Source organism: Actinia tenebrosa, unplaced genomic scaffold, assembly GCF_029948245.1.
Source record: "Actinia tenebrosa isolate PJP-AT-01 unplaced genomic scaffold, QUT_ActTen_1.0 PGA_scaffold13__45_contigs__length_12533684, whole genome shotgun sequence".
NCBI classification, from domain to species: Eukaryota; Metazoa; Cnidaria; class Anthozoa; order Actiniaria; family Actiniidae; genus Actinia; species Actinia tenebrosa.
In genome coordinates this window covers 3108699-3132133 of record NW_028292573.1, presented here as the reverse complement: position 1 = coordinate 3132133, position 23435 = coordinate 3108699, and the positions used below count along the sequence as shown (strand labels likewise).

At 39.4% G+C, this 23435-nt stretch overlaps 3 protein-coding genes and 1 long non-coding RNA gene across 5 annotated transcripts; 2 read left to right on the top strand and 2 right to left on the bottom strand.

Annotated features, from left to right (window-relative positions):
• Positions 1 to 3815: 3815 nt before the first annotated feature.
• On the bottom strand, positions 3816 to 8753 carry LOC148911618 (uncharacterized). 2 transcript variants are annotated; one of them, XM_089028918.1, is made up of 2 exons: positions 8284 to 8753; positions 3816 to 7209 (listed from the first exon to the last, which is right to left on the bottom strand). In XM_089028918.1, exon 2 carries the CDS (start codon positions 6705 to 6707, stop codon positions 5088 to 5090), a length of 1620 nt encoding a protein of 539 aa, XP_088885044.1. In that variant the 5' UTR covers positions 6708 to 7209; positions 8284 to 8753; the 3' UTR covers positions 3816 to 5087. The 2 variants fall into 2 exon arrangements, with proteins under 2 accessions (XP_088885044.1, XP_088885045.1); XM_089028919.1 differs by having other exon boundaries at positions 8284 to 8719.
• A 438-nt stretch (positions 8754 to 9191) lies between these two features.
• On the top strand, positions 9192 to 11257 carry LOC148911617 (uncharacterized). Its single transcript, XM_089028923.1, has 5 exons — positions 9192 to 9572; positions 9950 to 10023; positions 10127 to 10218; positions 10559 to 10668; positions 10764 to 11257. The coding sequence occupies exons 1-5, from the start codon at positions 9192 to 9194 to the stop codon at positions 11142 to 11144; spliced, it is 1038 nt and encodes a 345-aa protein (XP_088885049.1). The 3' UTR covers positions 11145 to 11257.
• Positions 11258 to 13399: 2142 nt separating this feature from the next.
• On the top strand, positions 13400 to 15773 carry LOC148911616 (uncharacterized). The gene is made up of 3 exons (XR_016119565.1): positions 13400 to 13446; positions 14255 to 14323; positions 15747 to 15773. It is a non-coding gene; the product is annotated as an uncharacterized LOC148911616 (long non-coding RNA).
• A 3108-nt stretch (positions 15774 to 18881) lies between these two features.
• Positions 18882 to 23096, bottom strand: LOC148911615 (ESF1 homolog). The gene is made up of 8 exons (XM_089029185.1): positions 22912 to 23096; positions 21621 to 21855; positions 20991 to 21202; positions 20534 to 20723; positions 20111 to 20331; positions 19655 to 19768; positions 19331 to 19355; positions 18882 to 19053 (listed from the first exon to the last, which is right to left on the bottom strand). Exons 1-6 carry the CDS (start codon positions 23094 to 23096, stop codon positions 19696 to 19698), a joined length of 1116 nt encoding a protein of 371 aa, XP_088885311.1. The 3' UTR covers positions 18882 to 19053; positions 19331 to 19355; positions 19655 to 19695.
• Between the last annotated feature and the right edge of the window lie 339 nt (positions 23097 to 23435).

Sequence of the window (23435 nt, the reverse complement as noted above, 5' to 3'; positions counted from 1 at the left end):
TATTCTTCGCAGAGTAAAGGAAGTGCTCCTTCGGGTAACCGCTGGTGTCGTACTCGTCTATGTCGGGGAGGCAGTCTTTGTAAACGTCTTCCGTTTGCACTTCTAGAATTAGGGAGTCGGTGTCTGTGTATAGGAGGCGACAGCGGTCTCCGTACTTTGGCTTAAGCTTATCGTAGTAGAACTCGTACATAAGCAGCTTCGATAGATCCAGCACCGTAAAGCCTGTGTAAACGGGCTTGTTTAGTAAAAGGTTTGCCCTTTTCATGTGAATCACGTAGAAGTTCAGCATTTCTACGTATCTAACGAAGCCTGGCTGTGACACGTATGCTTCTGCTTCCTCTTTGGTGCTGACTATTTTTACGCTTACGCGCTTGCGGATGTTCTCCATTGTCTTTCCGAACACGCTGTTGTTCATCAGTTTGAAGAGGTTTTTCTCGAAGTCATTCTTAGCTGCAGTACGCTTTTTGGTGTTAAAGTCAATGTAGGGTCGCATCCAGGGCTCCTGCGTGAATTTTAGGACTCTGTGGATCTTCTTTACGCGCATTCCGTGTCGCACGTAGAATTGCAGGTTGCGGTAATGTACCACATACTTCTTCTTATCCATCAGGTTCATAGTTAGTTTCCTGTACGGTTTGTAACCAGGGCACATTTGCTTTTGCAGCGGACTTAGCTGCTTAAATGGTATCTCTATCGCTTCTGGTGCTAAGGGGAACTCATTGTGTTCGTCGTGCAGGCGCTCTGGGTACTCCAGATCCACTTCTAAGACGTAACCCTTGTCTTCCTCCTTTCCTACCTGCATGTAGAAGTCTATCGGCTTCACTGGATCCCATTCGAAGTCTCTCACAGGTAGGTACTGTGACATTGCCCAACCATAAAGGTTATTCGCATCCAGGTAGTAAATGTATGTGGTTGGTTTCTCTGGGTCGTGCTCTACTAAGGGGTTGTTTGCGCGGGCGTAACGTCGGCTGGGCCCGCATACGCCGCCACGAATACCGTCTTCCATAAACCGATACATGTCGTACTCCGTTAGGAGATCCAACTGCGCATTTGTCTTCTTTAACAAAGCACTCCAGCTGAGCCCAGGAGCCGTGTAGAAATTAGCGGGATCCAATCCGTAATATTCCATAGCCATCTTTCTGAAGCTTTGGAAAACATCTGCAAGCAGCACTACGTCAGACCTTAGGTAGATGTCGTGGTAGTCCCCCATGTTCTCACAGGAGTACTTTTCCCACACGTCTAACGCATGCTGGTACTCCTCATCCTTTATACCGGACTCGTTTAGGGTGCTGTAGAAGCGATCTTTGGGTGGTAGGGGTTCTTTGAATCGATCCCAGGAGTCCATGTATTCGTATGGGTACACTCCTTTCCTTTCCGCGCCGTATTGGCTGGAAATGGGAAAGTTGGTGTTATACTTTACGAGGTTTGCTAAGGAGTCCGCCATAAACTGCTGCGAATCTAAGAACTTTAGCTTACCCACAGTTACGGACATGTAGCGCTCTTTGTTGTTGGGTATGCATTTGACGTCGGAGCCGTCTGTTCCTTGTAGTAGCAAATGGGAGTCGTAACCGCGGAGGTTGTGAAAGAACACCGGAATCTCCATGTCTGGATTTACTTTGAAGTTTATATTGCATTTCCAATGAGCCGCTCCTCTGTATTTACCAGTGATGTGGCAGTGATCCCTAACCTTATCCACATAGAAATCCTCAACAAATGCTTTGTGGCAGTGAATGCAGTGCGTGGAGGGCTTTCCCGGCTTCTCACCTTTCTTAGCATACTTCCCGCATTTAAAATGAGCTTCTCCTAGATACTTTCCATCTTCATCCCACGCTTTCTTGGCTCGTCTTCCAAACTGAAGAAGCGTATGTTGGCAAATGTGGCATTTTTTTGCCTTGTTAAAAGCCTCCTGGTTCTCTTTGGTAAATTCCATCTTCTTTGGACGTCTTAATTGTTCTCTTATCTCCCCCTCCTCTTCTCGCAATGCTTCTAGAAACTCATTAGCTGCGTTCTTACCTCGGTAAATCACAGGAGGGTTTGCTTTACCGTCTGATCTGACTACTATGTAACCAAAGGAGCAGATCTCGTGTAATCCTACCTTATTCGTGGCACCACGTTTCTGTTCTTCCTTAGTTATCAACGCTTCGAAGTCTGCATATATCACGTAAGGCACTTGCATCTGCTTTTGATGGTCTGCGTATGAAAGCTCTTTGTTGGTGGGTATCTGGATCCGTTGCGCCACTTCTTCGACTCCGCGGCAGATCTCATCGTGTTTCTTTAGGGCATTTAAGGATGTAAATGACAGCAAGCAGCAGTCGCAGAAGTACTTTTTGCCTTTGTGCTTAGTATGTCTGTAGAATAGTCTGCTAATGTGTTTAACCCATGAGTAGTGTCCGCCGTGGTAGAATAAATGTCCGCGCTCTCCTTTACTTTTTGACAGAACTAACGGTACTATCGTCTGCTCTCTGACTCCGTAAACGTTAATTGCTAGATCGTTTATTTCCTCAAATATGGGGATGTCTATCAACTGCATGGGAAATTCCACACCATCCCACTCTAAATCATCTGTGGGATACTTACTTGTCCTACAGGGATCCTTCTCTGCTGGATACAGTGCAGACCTGATTGCCCACATAAAGCATCGATTGTCTTCATTCTTCACGTTTACAATAGCCTTCTTCCTTTCTACCCACGTTGGTAGCGGTACGTAACTCCCCCCTCGTATGGGTACGTACCTGGCCATACTTATCTCTATTCCTTCAACCTCCTCTACTGTCCAACCCGATCCTTCTTTCGTGTAGTTAGACAGCGACTCCATTATTGCTTCTAAGGCTTCACTGAGTGACCTATCCAGATTCGTGGATTCTAATATCACTAACGACTTTGATCGCAACATTGCTGTCGTCATTACCTCGTCTTTTGACAAACTTACTTCTACCATTATGCTCGCTTTCAGGGCTCCTAATTCTTCTATACCTTTTCGGAGAGTCCTTTTAACCTTCCTTTCTGACTGACGCCAAAACTGTCTAACGTCAATCTCACCGTTACCGGGTATTGACACCGTGCTGAAGTTGCTTTGGGATTCCATCTATATAATAGGAAATATTTTATACCTAATACCAAGCACTTTTTAGGTCGTCGTAGTCGTACTCACAGTCCTGACAATGCCAAAACAATGTAACCTTAGTCTCAAACTTCTTACCACATCCACAATCATAACTGCTCATACACTTCGTCTTCATTTTCAAATGCTTTTTCAAATCCGCTTCTTTCTTAAAAGTTCTCTTACATTCTTCACACTCCATATATAGACTAACATATTTAAGTGCGCTGTTGCCCTCAACCACACTTGGAGTGGGGGTCGTCCGTAGGTGGATTTTTGACGCGGGTCTTACCCCGTGTTGAGATTGCGCTGTTGCCCTCACGGGTAATCCTGGCGTAAACTAACATATTTCGAGTGCGCTGTTGCCCTCACGGGTAATCCTGGCGTAAACTAACATATTTCGAGTGCGCTGTTGCCCTCACGGGTAATCCTGGGGGTCTCATAGGGAATGAGGGCTACGCAAACACGGGTTAGTGACTTTCACTCGACGAAATAATGGATTTGGTCATCATATGTCCACTTGGCAAATGTTGTGCAAATATGGTGCTCTATATTTGCCCATACATTTGCCTATGCAGGCAAAGGTCGGGGTAAATTTCTAATAAATTTGCCATTGCTTTGCCATACATCTGAACACATGGGTAAATATGTTATATATTTGCCCTTAGTTTAGACGCATTTACCCAGTGGGGATATATGATAACCGTTTTTTGCCCTATATTTGCCCTATTGTCAAATGAAGGGCACATATGAAATCAACTTTGCACTAGGCTTTGCCCCATATTTACCTGGGGAGCAAATACAATACCCCAAACTGAGTATATCCGATGTGAGGTTTCCGTTTCAATTCATTGCAATCAAAACTTTTCAAAACAAATCAATAATTTTTCAACTGAATTATAATGGATGTTGGCTTGTTTTTACGACTTACGAGGGGGGAGTGCATGCAGGTCCATCTCAGTCATATGTGTCAATTTTTTCTCCTAACGCATGACATCAATGTTGCGACCACATTAATTCAATCATTGTTTTGCTTTGATGTCATGAAGGAGAGGTTATATGCGTTGATACACACAGGAAAATACGCGGACGATGTATTTATAATATGCGTAAGTCGTATATGCGTTTTTTCCAGTGACAATAAGAAAACTCATTAACCCATTAACCTCATGAGCTGCATTTCAAACCGCTAACATCTGTAATATTATTTGAAGCATCAATTTTGTTTAGTCTAAACATATGAATTCATCTTTTTTATTGGCAATATATGCAATTTCATTCATAATTATTTTAATTCATCTAATTTTAAAGTCATCAAATAATTCATTCAATTTTCATTTTGACTATCTAGTTACTGATGCACAGTTCAAACAGTTTATTTTTGATAGCTTTGAATATTTTTCCTGGATGATACTTTACTGTCATCTCCATCATCCGTACAATTTACGTTGTAAAGGACAAACAATTAATACTCTTTCTTTGTCAATAACATCGTAAGCAGCAACAAACTGGCTGTGTATCCTTTGTATGGGTATGAATGTAGAGGGCCCTTCCATTTCAAACAAGTTTCTGCACCAAATTTCATGTGGTCTGCCAATCCTGTGTCTTTCTGGATGTCGCTGATACCATCGAACCTTTGCCATACACAATGATTCCTGCTTGCCATCAATTATAATGGTTTGTTTAAGAAAGAAATCGACAACACCGGGACGCAAGTCAAATGAATCGGTCTCAATACTGCCACTATATTGGCCACACCAACTTGCAAGAATGAAGGAAGAACGTTCCAGTCTAGAGTCAGAGGACCCTAGCTTTGTCCCCGAATATCCAATGGTACTAACTCTCTCAAACGTATCGGTAACACATTCAATGACCGAGTGTTGAGGTAAAATTGTTTCATAAGCTTTAAAGAGATATTCTGTATAGTCATCATCAAGAACATCAATGGATCGAGGTGAAAAACATGAGTATGCATTCATATTGCTCCACTCTAGCAACGTAGTACTTGACCAACTGAAAGATTAAGTGTTGATGGTATTGATGGGATGCTTTCGCCAAGTGTTCCTACTTGTTGTGCCTCCTGAAGAAGTTGAAATACTGGTTGGAAAGTTTCTCGAAATCTCTCTGGTAAAGGGATATCTCTTAGTTCATGCTTTTGGAGAAATTTTCTCATGATTTGTATTTCAACAGATCTATTGTTAGTTCGAAACGCTCCTAAAATCCCATTGAAACGTTCGAAGCTGAAAAGCCAAAATGAATATACAGGCCCGTAATCTAAAATACATTGTTTGAGGTGCAGGTGTAGATGCATGTTTGGCGTAACACGTTCCTTTCCATATCTTTTTTCAAACGATTTACAAAATTCCACTAGGTAATCATGTCCTTCTTGTAGCTCTTCAGTTGTAATAAGTGGAGAGCAAAGGTGAAAGCAGGACAATACGAATAACCTCCACAGCTCCAAATCATCTGTTGGAACGATATTCCAAATGCAGAATACAGAATACAAGAGAGTCCATGTTTTCCACTGATCAGCAGTAAATCCTCCAAACGATGTTGATATCTTTTTCGGGAGACGCCCAATAAATGATGGTGCTTTGACGTCATCTACCTTTTCCTGGATTTTATTCAAATTTTCTTTAGAAACAATTGGCGTTTCAGCATTTAGCCATACATTTTTCATTAAATGTTTTGCTGTCCCTAAAAACAAATTGTGCATAGGATCAACAACATGGTAACGAGTACAATCGAAGTAAGGCAACTGTAAGAGTTCAGAATATCTTGTTCCAGTGGAAGTTTCAATTTGGTTTCGTTCATCAGCGGTTGTTGCATTGAGTATTTTCTGAGCCTCTCTTCGGTGCTCTTCATTTGTCCTTGGTGTATTGTCATCTTCGAAACCTGAAAAATTCATGCTACTAAAATCTCCGGGAAAAAATCTTGTGCACTTTGAGCACCCTCGGTGAGCAGTACATCCTAAGAAACCGCAAACTTTTCTTAGTGCAGGAATGTCACAAGCAATACAAAGGAGGGCAGCTCGAAAACATCTTGCTGTTCTACTCCCATGAGGCCGAACTTGGATGCCTTCGTGCCACAATAAGTTCAATTCGGCTACAAGTGGTTGTAAGTACGTATTGATATTCAATTTGGGCTCGTGTGGACCAGGTATTATCCCAACTATTATTACGTTTTCCTCTTTGTACCTTTCTTTTCTCGGAAGATTTAGGAGGACCATATATATGACTCCAACGCTATAGACACTGTGCTTAAAAGGCTGAAACCAGTCAACATTCAGCATAAAAGCATAATTATTAGGCTGGGCAAGGAAAGGAGTGCTGTTAAAATATTGCCAATCTTTCCACACTTGGCCATCGTAAATATCAACTAAAATATCATCCGGTACATTCCGATTTCTCCAAATCTCACATTTTTGTACAAAGTCTGGTCGCTTAATAAAGTGAGTTAGAGTCTCTCTGATGCTTTTATAACAATAAACTTTACGTGGGTACAATTTCGTCTGTCCATTTTTCAAACGAATTTCCTTAAGGAATTTCCCGCTCCACAAGGTGTGCGGCGAAACAATTGACGGTGATTCGGAAAAGCAATGTGAGAACATGGTTTAGCAATGACACGCCCGAATCTTGTTGTTATGCAGTCTTGAAAACGGTATAGGGTGTCGCATTTCGGACAAACAACATACTCTGAATGCTTATCTTTAAAAGAAAGATAATTTTTCAAGAGTTTGAAGGAGCTCGGGAAAACCAATACTGCGGTTGGGAAAATGATTGGCAAAAGCTCACACAAAACCTGAAAAATCGCTTTAAAAAAGGCGAGGAGAATATCAATGCCTCGGTCTGGTACAGAAAAGTATGCAGACCAAAAGCACACAAACAAGGCAATCTAGTTAATAAGGGTCACTCGGGAACTTGCTTCGACGGCAACGCTTATTTCTGCACTAGATTGTTCAAAATCTCTTTCTAGGTCTTCGATATCAATATCCCAAGTTTCAACCAATCTCCTTCTTTCATTTCCTCTTATCTCTTCATGGTCAGATTCACTGTCCGACTTGTCATCCCAAAACACTTGATCTTCTTCCTCAAAGTTATATATTCCGTCTCCTTTAAACATAAGCAAATACGATGTATTTTATTCATTCGGCATTGCATAACTGCAACATAGTATAAGATAAAGTCTGAAACCATTATAATACTAGAAAAAAAATGTCAGTAAAAAAAACCTCATGGGCTAAGGGACCGGTCATTATTTAAGTTGGGGGGGGGGGGGGGGGGGGGGAAGAAAAAATTGGGGGGGGGGGGGCCTGAAATTTTTGCTAGTGAAAAATGGGGGGTCTTGGAATTTAAAAATGACTTTTAGGGAAAATTTTTAAATTTTTTACTACAATCCATGGGGGGTTTTCAATAAACTTGGATGCCTTCAAAGGGGGGGGCCTTGAAATTTTTTTGCCTCACTGACAATTTCTCCTCCACCCCCCCCCCCCCCCCCCACTCCCCCCCCCCCCCCTCCAACTTAAATAATGACCGGTCCCTAAATGCATAATTTTGACCCAAATTTTGCTCTGAAAATAAATGATTTCCATTGAAAATAAAATATAAATTTCTAAGTCAGCAAAACAACAATTTATAATTCGTGAAAGAAAAATGATAAATCGAAAATAAAAAACCCAAGAGACATATTAAATAAATTACTTATAATTGTATTTCTCTAACTTGACAAACATGTTTTGCCGGATACCATGCTATCTCAGGATGACCACAGTCATGAATTGATTTGGAGACGAAAATGTACAGCAATATCCATTTGAACATAGTAAATTCTTTTTGGCGTTTTAAATGAGTTATCTCTAGCTATGATTTTATAAACTCTTTGAATGAACCTTTCTGAATGAACACTGAGGTTTTGATGGCAACCATAAGCCGATTACTTAATAATGCACCCTTCTTAAAAGTAACGGTGAAAACGAGGCTAAGATAGAAATAGAAAAGAATCATTTGTACCTCTAACTTAATCTCGCTTCAATAACACTAATGCTTGGTAGTAAATCCAATAGGGGAGCTAGATCATGTGCAAATCAGCCGCTTGTTAAAGATTCAGTCTTTTATCTATATGCAGTTTGACTTTAACATTTAAAGATCATATAATCTAATCATCAAATAAACGTATAACATCAATACCTTTTTGTGAAGTAGCTGGTAAGAATTCGTCACTTGATGGTTGGTTTGTATTTGGCACATCAGAGGAGTCTTGATCAGTTTGGTCCAAAACGTTTATCTCGCTGTAGTCATTAGAAGAAGTGTCGTTCTGGCCGTCAATCTCGTGAGTGAAAATACTATCATTTGAGTCTTCGTCGTCATTCCGCTGTAATTGCCATTGATTTGTTAAAGGATCATAAAATTCTTCTTTGTGACGGCAAAATACTCTGTAATGTAGATCTTCGTTACAATGAAAGCAATGATAACGCTTTGACATCGCAGAAGACATTTTGTTTTCCAGAACTATATAATTAAAAAGACGGTGTGTATCATTGGGATAATTACTCAAAATCCAAGCATTTTGAATGACTAAAAGCCATATTCCAGCGTAATAAAGTTCCACGTCCATCAACCACATGCCATTGGACAAAAGCACGCCGGATCTTTATTACCGCACCCTTTTCCTTAGAGCTGTCACTGTTGGCGGCAGATAATGGTACGATGGTTTTAGAGCTAGAAGCTAATCAAGTTTATTGCAATGATATTTCGTGAATCTAGGCTTTAGAAAAAATTTCATAACTTTATAAAATGGAGCAAATAGCTTTAAGATAATAGATATATTACTTAACATGAATCCTGGATACAACTTCAGCATTTTTATAAGACAGTTATTCCTTTTTTTATTATTAGACTTCATTATATGAACGTATATGTCATCACAAGTCACGTGATACGCCGTGATAGATAGGGGGTAGATTTGTTCAGTGGATGTACTTATTCGTTCATTCGCCTTTTGGTCACAAACAGGTAACAAACTCTGTCGGTCATCTAGTTTCCCGCACATTCTATATCTTTGCTTATAAATTGCGTTCATTCGTCGCGATCAAAAAATGGGAAGAACATCTACACCTTTACCAGGACGCCCAATGCCAATCCATTCTGTTACTGCAACTACCAGTACAAGCAGTACGAGTAGACATACTGAAAATGGCGCCAATTCTCAAAGGCTTAATATACTTATTCCCTCTGTCCCTGGTGGTAACGAGGATGTGCTAAGAGAACACAGAAATCGCCTATTGCAAGCAACAAGCGAGAATGAGAACGTTGACCCCGACAGCGAAAAAGAAGAAATTTCTTCAAATTTCGAAACGATTGTAAAACAGTTTAAAGAACTGCAAGAACAAAACCGCCAAATACTAGCGGCCTTAAAAGAAAGCCAGCAGAATAAGGACAACAGCAAGACCAAGATTACTGTCTCAAAGGCTGTTGCAGTAAGTAAAGTGGCAATATTTAAAAAAGCAAGCTATTTTTATTGATAATTTTACTGGGAATTCTTGGCGCGAAGAGTAGTTGGTATAATTATGTAGCGGTATAATTATGTAGCGGTATAATTTATGCAATACTAAAATTGGCGGGAAACCCGCCATGGCAGTGGTTAATGCTACCAAACTTTACTATTGATTTCCAATAACAAGACACTGAATGATAATGATAATTTCCTTTTTTGTAAAGGAATTGATTTGATTTCGATTTTTCCCCCAATATTATACGATCACAGCCATAAAAATAATGAAAACATTATTACTATGTCTAAGAATAACTTAAGGTACATCTTATGATTTTAATGAATTATATTATGTTATTACAGTCTGAAGTACGCTTGGTAGCAAAGAAATTACGGGACAGGGAAGAAAACCCTCTTATATGGGATTTTACTAAAGCGTAAGTATGAAAATTTAATAAAAATGATATTGTCTGAATCATCCATAGTTACTTTCCATATTAAGTTTCCACTTACCACTCAAATATGGTATTTCCTAATTAGTTTCAGAGATGACGTCAACGAACAGATTAATAACGCAATAAGGGATAGAGTTCTGAATGTTCATAAGGATGTCTCTGCCGTCGAGTTAGAAGGTATTTATGTATTTTATATTACGAAGTGCGAAAGGCCTTATGCACCTATCAAAGTTAACCCGGGGGGGAGGGGTGAGGACAAAGGATGGGGGTGGTGGTCGGGGGGGGGGGGGGAGGGGGTAACGAAATCCTTTTAGAAATATTCAAATGCCGAAGGGAGGGGAAGCAGTTTGAAATAAAATAACATGGGAAAAAAAAAAAAAAAAAAAAAAAAACCCGAAAAAAAACAAAACAAAGCAAAAACAAATGGATGCTAAAGGAGTAATTGTCGGCCAAATGCCAACATTTCTAACAAATTTTGTCTCAAGTTTTAATATATGGGTACTTGATATAATTTCAGCTGCCCTTAAAAGTCACTTTCTGACGAGGAGAAAGAGAAACAAAAGAGAGCGTTCAGGGGCCCTTGGAAGGCATCAAAAGATGCAGCGGAAAACACAAAGAAAACAAAATGTGAGTAAACTGAATTTGCAACGATTATGACTTTGTTTAATAAGAAACTTTGACTGACGGTGTTTTTTTTTTTTTCTTTTTCTTTTTTCTTTTAGCTCCTAAAATCCAGATCCAAGGCAGCGGACTTGTCAACCTCGCTATCACCAGGGGACAAAGAGAAAGTCAAGGCAATTATGAAACTGGAGTATATGTCATCAGAGGAGTCGATGTCAGAGGCGGATGACCAGGCTGATGACGATACAGCGGACAGTGGCTCTGATAACGAAGGGGGCCCTACTAAGCAGAGTAAAGTTTTAATAAAACACCCTCTGGCATGGAGAAGCCCCCTAGCTAACCAGTTCATGGAAAGCATGGACCGAAAAGCAAAAAGGAGGCTGTCAGAGCGCAGTCTCACCATGCTTTTGAAGTGGAAAATCGGAGAGCCGTCAAGACGCCCAACGCTATCTGGAGGTCCCGAATGGGCATTGAGAGCCTAAAGGTTTTTATCAAATCAAGGGCACTGGGACACCGAACGTGGTTGGGGTTTCTACGAGTTTTATGAATTAAATCTTGTGTCACTGTTCCTCCGTTCCTTTGGCCTGATTTCTAGGGTTTTCGTTCTTCTTTCGATTACTTGAACGTTATACTCGTTTACTTGAAGAAATCCAAAGGTCAAACGGCATAGCAGCGGCTATTTAAGCCTATTGACCTTTGGATTTCTTCAAGTAAACAAGTATAATGTTCAAATAATCGAAAGAAGAACGAAAACCCTAGAAATCAGGCCAAAGGAACGGAGGAACAGTGACACAAGATTTAATTCATAAAACTCGTAGAAACCCAACCACGTTCGGTGTCCTTAATTAAATTTTTGCAGTTATAAATGAAGTGTACTACTACAGAATATCTAAAAAGAATCGTACATAAGCCAAAGATCGATTGACAACTAAATATATTATGATCTTCTTTCACAAATTCTGTCACAAGATGAATCAAACACCTATAATTAATTTACAGAACTAGCATTTTCAATTAGTTGTAGTTAACAAATTGTTCATAGTTAATCAGTCGTCAAGAAAAGGAAATTCACAATAAAAATTTTTCAGTATGATTTATGTCTTTTTTCCTGCTTCTTAACATAGGTTAGCTATGTTTAAAGTATGAGGTGGTTGTCACGGACATATATCGTTTCTATTTTTTTTGGCCTGCCATAAGTGACAATAGCTGAAGACTGATAACATAGTTAAATTTAGCAAATGTGATGAGCATAATTCAACTGAGCAAATATGGCTAAGACGCGCTGGTACATCTAAGGCATTAAGGGGGCATTAATCACATATACGGTCAGAGCATATCGCATGGTATATGTAAGGCATTAATCACATATACGGCCTGGAAAAATACAGAGTATATGTAAGGCATTAATCATATATACGACCTGGGCAAAGACAGGGTATACGTAAGGCATTAATCACATATACGGCCTGGGCAAACACAGGTTATATGTAAGGCATAAATCACATATACGACCTTGGAAAATACAGGGTATATGTAAGGCATTAATCACATATACTGCCTGGGGGAAACACAGGGTATATGTAAGGCATAAATCACATATACGGCCTGGGAAAATACAGGGTATATGTAAGGCATAAATCACATATACGGCCTGGGCAAACACAGGGTATATGTAAGGCATAAATCACATATACGGCCTGGGCAAAGACAGGGTATATGTAAGGCATAAATCACATATACGGCCTGGGAAAATACAGGGTATATGTAAGGCATTAATCACATATACGGCCTGGGCAAAGACAGGGTATATGTAAGGCATTAATCACATATACGGCCTGGGAAAATACAGGGTATATGTAAGGCATTAATCACATATACGGCCTGGGGAAACACAGGGTATACGTAAGGCATAAAACACATATACGGGCTGGGCAAATACGTGCACATATCAAATGAGCATTCACATTTACTACCGGGTAAATGTATGGATGATATGATATCTGCTATATATTTGCCGTTTGGGATTTTACTGGGCCATACGGACTTTGCCATCTGTGCCCATGGGATAAATGTGTAGGTACATATCATATACAGTCATTGGGCAAATATTGTCTACTATTAGTCAAATATGATATTTGCCCATATATTTGTCTATATGTTTGCCTACATGACAAATCCATTTTTTCGTCGAGTGGTAGAGTAGGAGCTAATACCATATCGTCACCTTGTTGCACGATATACAACGGTAAAAAGCCCATAAAAGTTAATGGACTTTGATTGACTCAATCTAAAATATTGATGCACAATCAAACGTTAACGAATTACGTTTTACGCGAATCCAATTTGGCAATAACTTAAGATATTGAGCTAGCGAGGACGAAGAAAAAGTATTATTAATTCAATGGATTCCTTTGACACTGTTTGTTGAAGCTGTCATAACATTATACTCAGAATAACTAAATGATTTGTCTAGACCTAATTCCATTTATGAACTCATTGGCAGATTTCGATTGTCCCCACAAACGTGCCATTACACGTAATACTTTTCCAACTTGCAGATGAAATTTTTTTTTTCCACTGTACATTTTAGGATGTTGGAACAATGACATCATTCAATGCTGGCCCTGTGCACAGCGCTGTTCGGCGTATGACGGAGCTTATAGACTTGGAGAACTTGGAGGGGTATTTTGATGAATATTTACTCGAGACGGCTTCAACACAAAGCCATGATGAAGACGGTTTTGATACCTTGCCTGTGGACAAGGATTGTTCTTTACCAGATATGTAAGTTGCGTGCATAAGACGTGCATTTGAAAAGACATGTGAATCAAACTTTTTACTTTATTATCTTTACTCATATCCGATTTGAAATCTATTATTCGTGTTTCTATATCATTTTAAGTCATCCAGTTTCGCTGGTGACATGGGTCAGATAGTACTTACTGATCGAATGTTAAGTTCTTATTTTCTGTTCTCCTGTACGGGAAAAGCAACAGGTCTGAGAAAAACTCGACACTTAGTGTAGAAATATAAAGTTTAAGCTACTTTATGATCAGATATTTCAAAACGTCGACATACTAGTATGAATGTGCCGTATGCTGAAGCAGACTCTGCAACGACTCCCAGTTTCATCACGTAAAATTACTAAAAATGTACATACATACCTTTTATTATATTATTGTTAGTTGAAACACAAACTTCCTCTTAGAGGAATCAGACTAGTGTGTTTATGGCCAGCCATATTTCATCAGTATTTTCCATCAATGTTGCAAAGCCACAACGGGATACGATCCTAAAGGAGGTTTCTCGTACAACATAAACGGCGTACCTCTGGGGTCCTGTGGGGTTTGAGAGCTATTTTAGGTGTTCCCACCAATCAATCAATAAAATAATGTAACTCCTCATGCACACACACACACACACACACACACACACACACACACACACACACACACACACACACACACACACACACCTAGCCTATTTTTAAAATATAGTTTTTTCTCTGAAAGTATTCATATCACAGGAGATTTTCATTCAAAAATTGGTTCAGTATTGTTAACATCTTTTTTTTACGATGATTTTTGAGTAGGGCAACGCCGCCTCCTCCTCGACGAATAACCATTGAGTCGTACACGAAAATCTGCATCCAACGATCCAAGTAGGTACACTTGAGTGATTTTCCTTCGCTCGTGAAAGAATGGTCAACGTAATTCACAGTACATGAATTCCATTGTTTTCTTTTGTTTTACTTGGACTTCTGTCACCCCCCAAGTACAGAACAACTTTGTTTCACGAGCGAAGTAAAGATCTCTCTATACTACTACAGGTAGCAGTAGAGAAAAAACGTATTCATGAAAATTGAATTAGTTTTAACTTGTAAAATGTTAGGTTTAGGGTTAGTAGATAGCAAGAAAAAACTGAAAACAATAGAAAACTAGCTTGATTTACGTCGCTCCATAAAAGACTGGAATTTTGTGACGTTGTTGGTGAAATTTTATTTATTATTTATTATTTTATTTTTATTATTTATTTTTACATTCTACTTAGGAGCAAATTTAAAGAAAACTACCTTCTAAAATGTAATCTAATTAAAAATGTATGGGAATCGCCGCCTAGACAGCGAGCGCACAGTTTTTTTTTTTTTGTTTTTTTTTTAACTTTTCAAGATATTTTCAAACGACTTTTAAGCCCCGTTTACACTAGCGATTTTTGCGGCGATTTTTGCTGCGATTATTTATTTTTTTGCGATTTTGTCCATAATAAATAATGGTAAAAAATTTACTTGTAAAGTTTTTTCAGGATACCAAGATTTTCCTAGACGAAGTATCTCTTTTGAAGAATGAGACAAAAGATTTCATATTTCCGAAAATTGCCACAAAAATGTCCAGTGTAAACGGGGCTTTACAAGGTCTTGATATTTGTCCTTCGTGTGTGGACTAAATGTCAGCCCTTTTTAACAATTTTTACAATCATTTCTCTCTCCATACATAATACTGCGAGCTTGGGTTCAGCCTGTGGTCAAATTCCGAAGCGACGAGAAATTTCTCTCTACAAGACGTCGGAAGTCAATTAAGCCTTTAATTTGAATTTGAAATTTCTAAAAGCCCTTATATTCTTATTCAAACATTTTAATACCTGTTGGGTATGCTTAACAAAAGCACCGGCGTTTGCGGTATTACTTAGGTCAGCGATACCTATTAATGGAGTAAACTCTATTGATCGACTGATCTCGATGAGTAAATAGACTCTTTTTGCATAGGTTTGATGTTTTCCCATTTCAGACCACGTCATTCTCTTGAGAGAAAAAAATCTTTGAATTGTATCTATATCCGTATGTCTTCTCGTGCAAAACAGTTAAACAAAGAAATAATACTCTACTCTTTCCCATTTGAGACCACATGTCATTCTCTTACGAGTAAAATTCTTGGAGTTGTATCTATGTCTGTATGTCTTTTCGGGCACAACAGTTAAACAAAGAAATAATACTCTAGAGAATAACTGCACGTGGTCTGAAATGGGAAAATAATCACGTACATGCGAAAAGGGTTATACAAACAGTACATAAATTCCTTTTAAACCAGTGACAAGTCGAATGAAAAGCACCAGAGGCCATCGAAGAACAAATCTGAAGATAGCAAAAAAGTTCGAAGAGAGAAAAAACGACTCCATCGACTTGACCGACGTGAAACGGAAGCCATTAAGAGCCAGTACAACGTCCAAGGTGTCACACCTCGAGAAGAATGCTTGGAGGGATTATGGAAGAAGCGAGAAGAAGGATCATTACAATAGAGACAACAGGACCAAGTGGTCTTGGGTCTTGAAGTTTTTTTGTGGTGTAAATCAGGAATTCAAATGGTACAGTTTGAAAGGAAAAGGTAGGTGATTCCTTCCAATTTAAAACTCTCTTATCTATAAGAGTTTGAAAATTCAAAACATTGCCATTCTTCCTTGTGCAGGGTTCCTATATATTCCCAGCCGCTGTAAGTGACGCTCGGGCGCAAAGCTAGTACCGTGTGTTTTCGCCCGCCTTAATCATTTCAATCCCACCTTACTACTTCAGGACATTATAATCAATAATAATCTAATAGTGCCACTTCATGAAGTCTTAAAAGCCTTGTTTTCACTAGCGACGGAAGCAGAAACGGAAGCAGAAGCAGAAGCGTAAGACGTCTTATGTTCCTGTGAAAATCAAAAAACGGAGACGTAAGCAGAAGCAGAACATCGACGGAACTATAAGCGGAAGGTTTCCTTTTTCTTATGCTTCTGCTTCCGTACGTCCTTACGTCGCTAGTGAAAACCAGATTCTTATGCTTCCGTCGCCAACATACAGAAGCACAAGGTGGTAAGCCAATCAAATTCTCGTACACAGTCCCCTGCACACATTGGATTCTTGCATAAACAATGGCTTCCTATTGTTTTTCTTATGCTTCCGTCACATTCATTTTCACAAGAACATAATGATCTTATACTTATGCTCATGCTTATGCTTCCGTCGCTTATGTCGCTAGTGAAAACCAGCCTTTACATGAAGTACCAAATCCCATCATCCGCCATGCTTTTTCTTACAGCCTGTTTTATCAAATAATTTGCGTTTTCACCTGCTATGATTGATTCAGAAGCCTTAATGCATTGCACTAGCTTTTAGTGCTCCAAGATGTTTCTCATACCAACGAATTTGCTGTGTTGTACGATCCTAAAGAGCCATCATTGTTTGATCCTAGGCATGTGTCTTATTTTACCGATGGCAATCTTCTACATCGTCCTCTGTGTTGTTCTTCTTCCATTCATATTTGCCGCTGCAGCTGTGGCAGCATTGGTATTGGGCGTAGGTCTGTGTTCTTATCTCTCATTGGCCACTAAGAAAGTAGGCGTGTCCTCTGATGACGACAGTGACAAGTCTTGTTTGGAAGCCATTTGGTGGTGGGCTTAATGATCTACCAGCTAGCCAATCACCGGCTAGAGACAATTACACTTGTCAATCTCATTGGCCACAAAGAAAGTGGGCGTGTCATCTGAAGACGACAGGAACAAGTCTTGTTTGTAAGATATTTGGTGCCAGCCAATCACCGACTATAGACAATTACACTTGTCTATAAAGGGTAGGAGGAAAGGACAATGACAAATAGAAGGAGCACAAAGAAAGTTTAGGGGGGAGAAGGAGGGGTGGCGTGTAGGAGAAAAATGAATGGGGGATCGTTGATTGTAAAAAGGTGGAAGGGTGGAAGGCGAAAATAAGGAGCAACGAAAAGCTTCGAGGGGGAATTCTTTTGGGGATAGGAGAGTCATAAAAGATCTGGGAAAGTGTAGAGAGCGCTGATACGAGGAGAGCGAGAGAGTTGGTGGTGGGGTGAGGGAGTGAGGATTGTTTACTTAGAAGGAGGATGATCTAGGAGGGAGGAGCAAGGGAGATAGGTGGGATTCGATTAGAGGGAAGGGGAAGGACAAATGTAAATATGTGATGTACCACGAGAGAAAAAGGAGAAGCGGTTGGTGGTAGAATGTTGGGGGATGGGGAAGTGACAATAGAAGCTGTTTATCAATGGTGGTTGGGCAAATGGGAGAAAGAAAGGGGTGGTATGGTGGGGTTGAGTAAGGTAAGAGTTGGAGTTGGTGGGAATAGGAAGGGCTCGTGGGGTGTGAAGGGGAGCCGGAGATATGTAAATAAGGGGAGGGGGTTGCAGAGAAGAAACAAACGAACAGAACAAAAAATGAGGCGGGTTTTGGTCGGAATAGAGGAATTACGGAAAATTAAAAGGGGAAAGAAAACGAGAGGACACCTACGGGTAAATATTGAAACAGGGCGGCGCGGGTGAAATTCTCATGAATAGGCGTTGCGTAGACAGCTAAACACCGAAAATGAATTTTTGGTGGGCGTAAATCACCCTCCCAACCCCGACATAGAATTTATCACTCAAATGATTGGCTTACTGAATATAGAATTGTTACATATGAGAATATTGAATTTCAAAGGAACTGACTTATCTCAGACTTTAATACCTCGTAAAATGGTCAGAAAATTAGCCAATTAGACCTTTCCCGAATTCGCGTCGAGGTTGAACTTGATGAATTAAACAATCAAGTTTAGTCTCAACTTCAACCCGCAGTTTCTTGGGCCATCTAAGCGAATAGTCTCCTTCACAGTTGCCTGCGCCATCTTGAAAGGTAGCCATGCCTTTGCATCGAAGGGAGACGAACGGTGAGCTTGCAGTGATAGAAACCTTTTTTAACACCTTGGGCAATTATTCACAGGTCTCTATCATTGCAAGCTCATCGTTCGTCTCCCTTCGATGCAAAGGCACGGCTACTTGTCAAGATGGCGCAAGGAACTGAGAAGGAGACTATTCGGGAGAATCTATCTTAAAGATGGATCTGAGTTCTAGAACTTCCAAAAAAAAAAAAAAAAAAAAAAAATTAAGTGAGTGGGGGTCCCGTTGTGGATATTCGGATGGGCAAATCTGACCAATAAATTCTATTTATTAAACTCGTTAATTCTACACCCTTCGCTTATCTCTTTTATCATCAAGAAGCGACAAGGGTGTGGTGGTGTTCCTCCGCCTCTCACCTCTGGGTCTCGTATTTTATTCCTGGACTCGGCATCACGTGTGAGCTGAGTTTGTTGGGTCTTTCCCTTGATTCGAGGATTTTTCTGAGGGATTTCATAAATGCTTCCCAGCATTTTAAAAGTTATCGCAACAAAAAAAACCTGGAGGTCAAAATTCATAATAATATATATATTTTTTTAATTGCAATGTAGATATTTAAGAAATATCCTAAGTTATGTTTAAGTAATAAAAACGTGAACTATTTAGTTATACAGTTTTTTGTTTCTTTCTTCGCTGGTTGAATTCTCCTGTCTTCGACTTGACTGACTTAACGAGCAGAGACAAACTGAAACAGGAAACAACAAAATTCATATATTCTTTTTCCAGAACCTCAAGTACTATAAGGGAAACATATAACATACAGTACTGATTAACAGCACGTACATAGTACGACATGCGGTTTTGGTATGAGTGGAAAACATACGGTACTGACTTACAGCACGTACACGGTACGACATGCGTACAGCGGTTTTGGTATACGTAAGAGTGGGAAACATACGGTACTGACTTACAGCACGTACACGGTACCACAAGCCGTAGAGAGAGGTATGAGTAAGGCTTACCTTGGATCGATATTAGTTTTTTCACCTGTGGAGCAGAATATTTTGGGAATTTAATAGGATAGAAAAAATAATGTGATTAATATGACCTAAGCTTTATGCCCAAGGGAAGGAGAGGAGAGGAGAGGACCCTTGGGCCTGAAACTCAGGTTAACATTAACTTGGTTGAGGCTCAAAGAATCTCATTCCCAAGATTCGTGATTCGGGGTCTGAAATGGAAACGCCTGTGTGGAATGGGGCTAAAATCAAACGAAAGGGAAAAACTTGAAATGAATGAATGAAAAACAGACGGAGTGGGAAGGGAAGGGAAGGAAAGAATAGAGTTACCTTCGGTGTATTTGGATGCCTTATTATTCTGAGTTAATTCTTCAGTAACTTGTTTTTTTCTCTTGTCTTCTTCGTTGTCGCTCGTCAAAAATGGTATCCATAGCCTTGGTTTTTCTGTACGATGAACAAATCCCAAGTTGTTAATGACGAAGACATTCATAAACGGTGTGATATTGAACAAACGTCTATCTTAAGCCGGGGGGGGGGGGGGGGTGTTACTCCCATCAAAACAAAAATTATTTTAAAAAACTATCTTTGGATATCGACACTTCCAAGTTAGACTGTTAAGAGTCCCTCTTTTCCCTGTTTACTCAGACGAGTCGAGTTTTTCTGTTAACAGTCTAAATTAAGCTGTCACTGAATGAGGTCAACAGGTTAGTTAGCTATGGAGCTATGAGGTGCTTCCTTCGTAAAAGGAGAACAATAATTAATACGATACAAGACACAGCAACTTACTTGAACTGTGGATCTGAAGGATCGATTGCATAAAGATGAGATGAGAAAAGAGCAGAAAAACGAGGATCTTCAACATTGACTTTGAAATGATCTTCTGCGGTCTGTTGTTCTTTTCGTCTTTTCTTTCGTTTCTTTTTCTTTTTCTCGTTTTCTAAGATTCCTTTCAAGCTAAAATGCTGTGGTTCTTCCTTCCCGTCCATCAGTAGCAACTCGAGCTCCTCCTGGAGAGATAACACGAGACAAACCTTGTACTCTTTGTCAACTTACACTTTAACTATTACATATGTAGATTATTCGCAACATAGACGGTTAATCAAGGACGTTCATGGGCAAAAGTTCCCATCGTCTTCGTTTGCACGGTCACGCTACATGCTTTTCACACTCACATGAAATCAAAAAATCTAAGTTAAACAGATGAAATACCTTTCGTTTCTTATCTTCCTCAGTTTCTGTGGTTTGTTTCTTTCCTTTCTTTTTTGTCCCAGCTTTAGTTTTGACTCGTTCATTGTTATTAACAGGGAAGTCTGGTCCAAAGTCCTGGTTAAAGAACGGGTCTGACATATCCACACCTTCTGGAGTGTCGTCTTCATCTTCTTCTTGCGAGACTTCATTCCTACCATTAATAAAAGACGGCTGAGAATTTTTTTGTTTTTTAAATCTTTTATTCTTTTATTTGTGAGTTTGCTCTCGTTTTTTTTTTTTTTTTTGGTTTTTTGTTGTTTTTTTTCCTTCTTTTTTTTGTTTTCATAGGACTTTCACTTGTCTCTTTATCCAGTAAAAAAAATATGGAAATATTGAACTGCAGAAAAATATTCACGTCGAAAAAAAGAGCAATTCTTCAGGGAAAAAAGACAAAAAAATTAAATGATCTGTGTCTTACTTCAATAGTTCCTTCTTGCGTCTCTCTTTTCTTTTCTCCTTCTTTTTGTTGAGGTATTTTTCCCATGCTGTTAGATTTTTCTCCTCTTTCTCCGCTCTTTTCTTCGCCACGAGGTCCAAAGCAGATTCCTTCAAGCCTGGCTCCCACGTGATCTCCATTTCATTATCATGGTCATCTTCGTGTTCTTTGGAATCAATCTCTTGGACAAGTTTCTGTGATCCAAAAAAAATTATTTCTTATTAATTAAAAATGTACTGAAAATGAAAACAGGAACGATAAGAAAAGAAAAGACAATGGTGGGTAAAGAAATAAGAAAAGTCAGCGAGTTAAATCAGGTTTTATCGTAAAAGCCAATTTCGTAAAAAAATAAATTGAGAAGCATCGTGACTGCTTTTTTTTTTTTAACTTACTTCGAACTAATCCAAAATTATAAAATTACACAATACATACATCATCCCTCTCTCCTTTTTCCTATCCCACTGTCCATCCATTACTCCATCCATCCATCCATTCAGTCACACCCATTCATCCATCCACCCTTCACTTAACCATCCATTCATTTATGCATCCTCCCATTTACCCAACCCATTCATCCACCCACCCTTCCTTCCATCCATCCACTTTCTCTACCTTGTATTTTGCAATCTTTTCTTCTTCATCTTCAGAATGGCTATCTTCATCTTCGTCACCAACAACACCCGGAAATTCTTCTCTCTCGTCGTCAGAGGAAGCCAAATACGCCTGGAAGTCCATCTCCTGAATATCATCTTTACTAAACGACTTCATGGTGGCCTTAAGTCTATTCGAGTCAGTCTCATCCCATGTCAGTTTCACATTGGTTTGGTGCAGTGCTGTTGTCTCAAATCTTTGGATGAAGCAATAGATGTTTATAGTAAAAAATTTGCATTTGCTTTTTAATTGTGGCTAAATATGTAATTCAGGATCAAACCGTTACAGGATGGTACATAAGTTGTTTTCTTTGGGGGAGGGGGAGGAGGCAGAGACAGATTCAGAACGATTTCAGTGGGTGGCCATTACCTAAAAAGGCATCACATAACATACTTATCCTTTATTCTTATTTTTTTTCAACTCCAACCCCTGGATCTGCCCTTGGGGGTTGGGAGGTGGTGCCCCATATTGATGATGGGAAACACTTGCTTTACTTTGAATGATGATCTTTGGCAACCAATTCTGGGTTGCAATAAGTATTGCCTTTATCTCCAATAGTGGCACTAAAAATGGTTGCACTAATTATGAAATTTTTTTTCCAATTTATAAAATACGTGGTGTTCCTTGATTACAGACCTATTTACTCAGAGTTAGTAGTGATAAATTATGCATTCAGTGTGTGTAATGAAATAGAGAGAATAAGAGAAAAATATAAAATGCCCTTGGCAGGAATTGAACCCACGTCTTCAGTAATCCAGTCCGACTGTCAGACTGGAATACCGAAGACGTGGGTTCGATTCCCGCCAAGGGCATTTGATATTTTTTTCTTATTCTCTCTACTCAGAGTTAGCCTCATTCCAGTGTCAGAACACAATGGTTAAATAAAGAATGCAAAACTTCTACAGTACAAACACTTTGATAATTGGAACACAATAATATCCTATACAAAATCAAGGTTACCACTGAACAACAGAGAATACGCCTGTTTCACAATCGATGCATACTGCTGCTTTTGAAGACCATACACTCATTTGCACAGGCTCAGCCTCGTTTATAAGTCAGCTATTTACAGATAACATTGAAAGTCTGTGGGATGCAAAACATTGGTATTGATCAAGCTGCACACTCTGAATTTCTCTTAAGCGAGACGAAGCCTGTGCAGATGAGCCTTCAGTAATAAAACAGTGGGATTTACCAAATGATAAAAGGTACTATTCAAGTCTCTGGTAATACTAATACCCTGTGTACTCACTCTGGTGGTTTGTAAGTTGCCAGTGTTGGCATTTCAGTTGCAACAGATGTTGGTTCATGTTCAAACTCCATGTCATCAGGTATGAATCTGAGGTCCATAAGATTACCACTCAATTCAAACTCTGCACCATCAAACTCTTCATATACATGGTTACTTGTTTCTGGGGGAAAATTAGAATTCGTCATTTTTAAAGACAGAGCATGCCTATAATACTGCAAATCCTGAGTAATGCAAATGTAATCAAAAGGTATGCATGCGCAGTGCTTGTTTACATCAAAAACCGTTTTGGTTGTGTGTTTGCATTTGCACAAAATATAAAAATGCTCAAACGTTAAAAACTCAAATGAAAAAGAAAAAGAAAATGAAAAAGTTTCCATTCTTTGCATTGCTGTAGTTTACACGTAATATTGTTTGCATTTGCGCCTGCATTTGTGTTTGTATATGGGTCTTTTGCATGAACCATGCCACCAACACAGTATGGGACATCAGAGGAGATTGGCAGGCGGGTTTCTCATGAAATACTG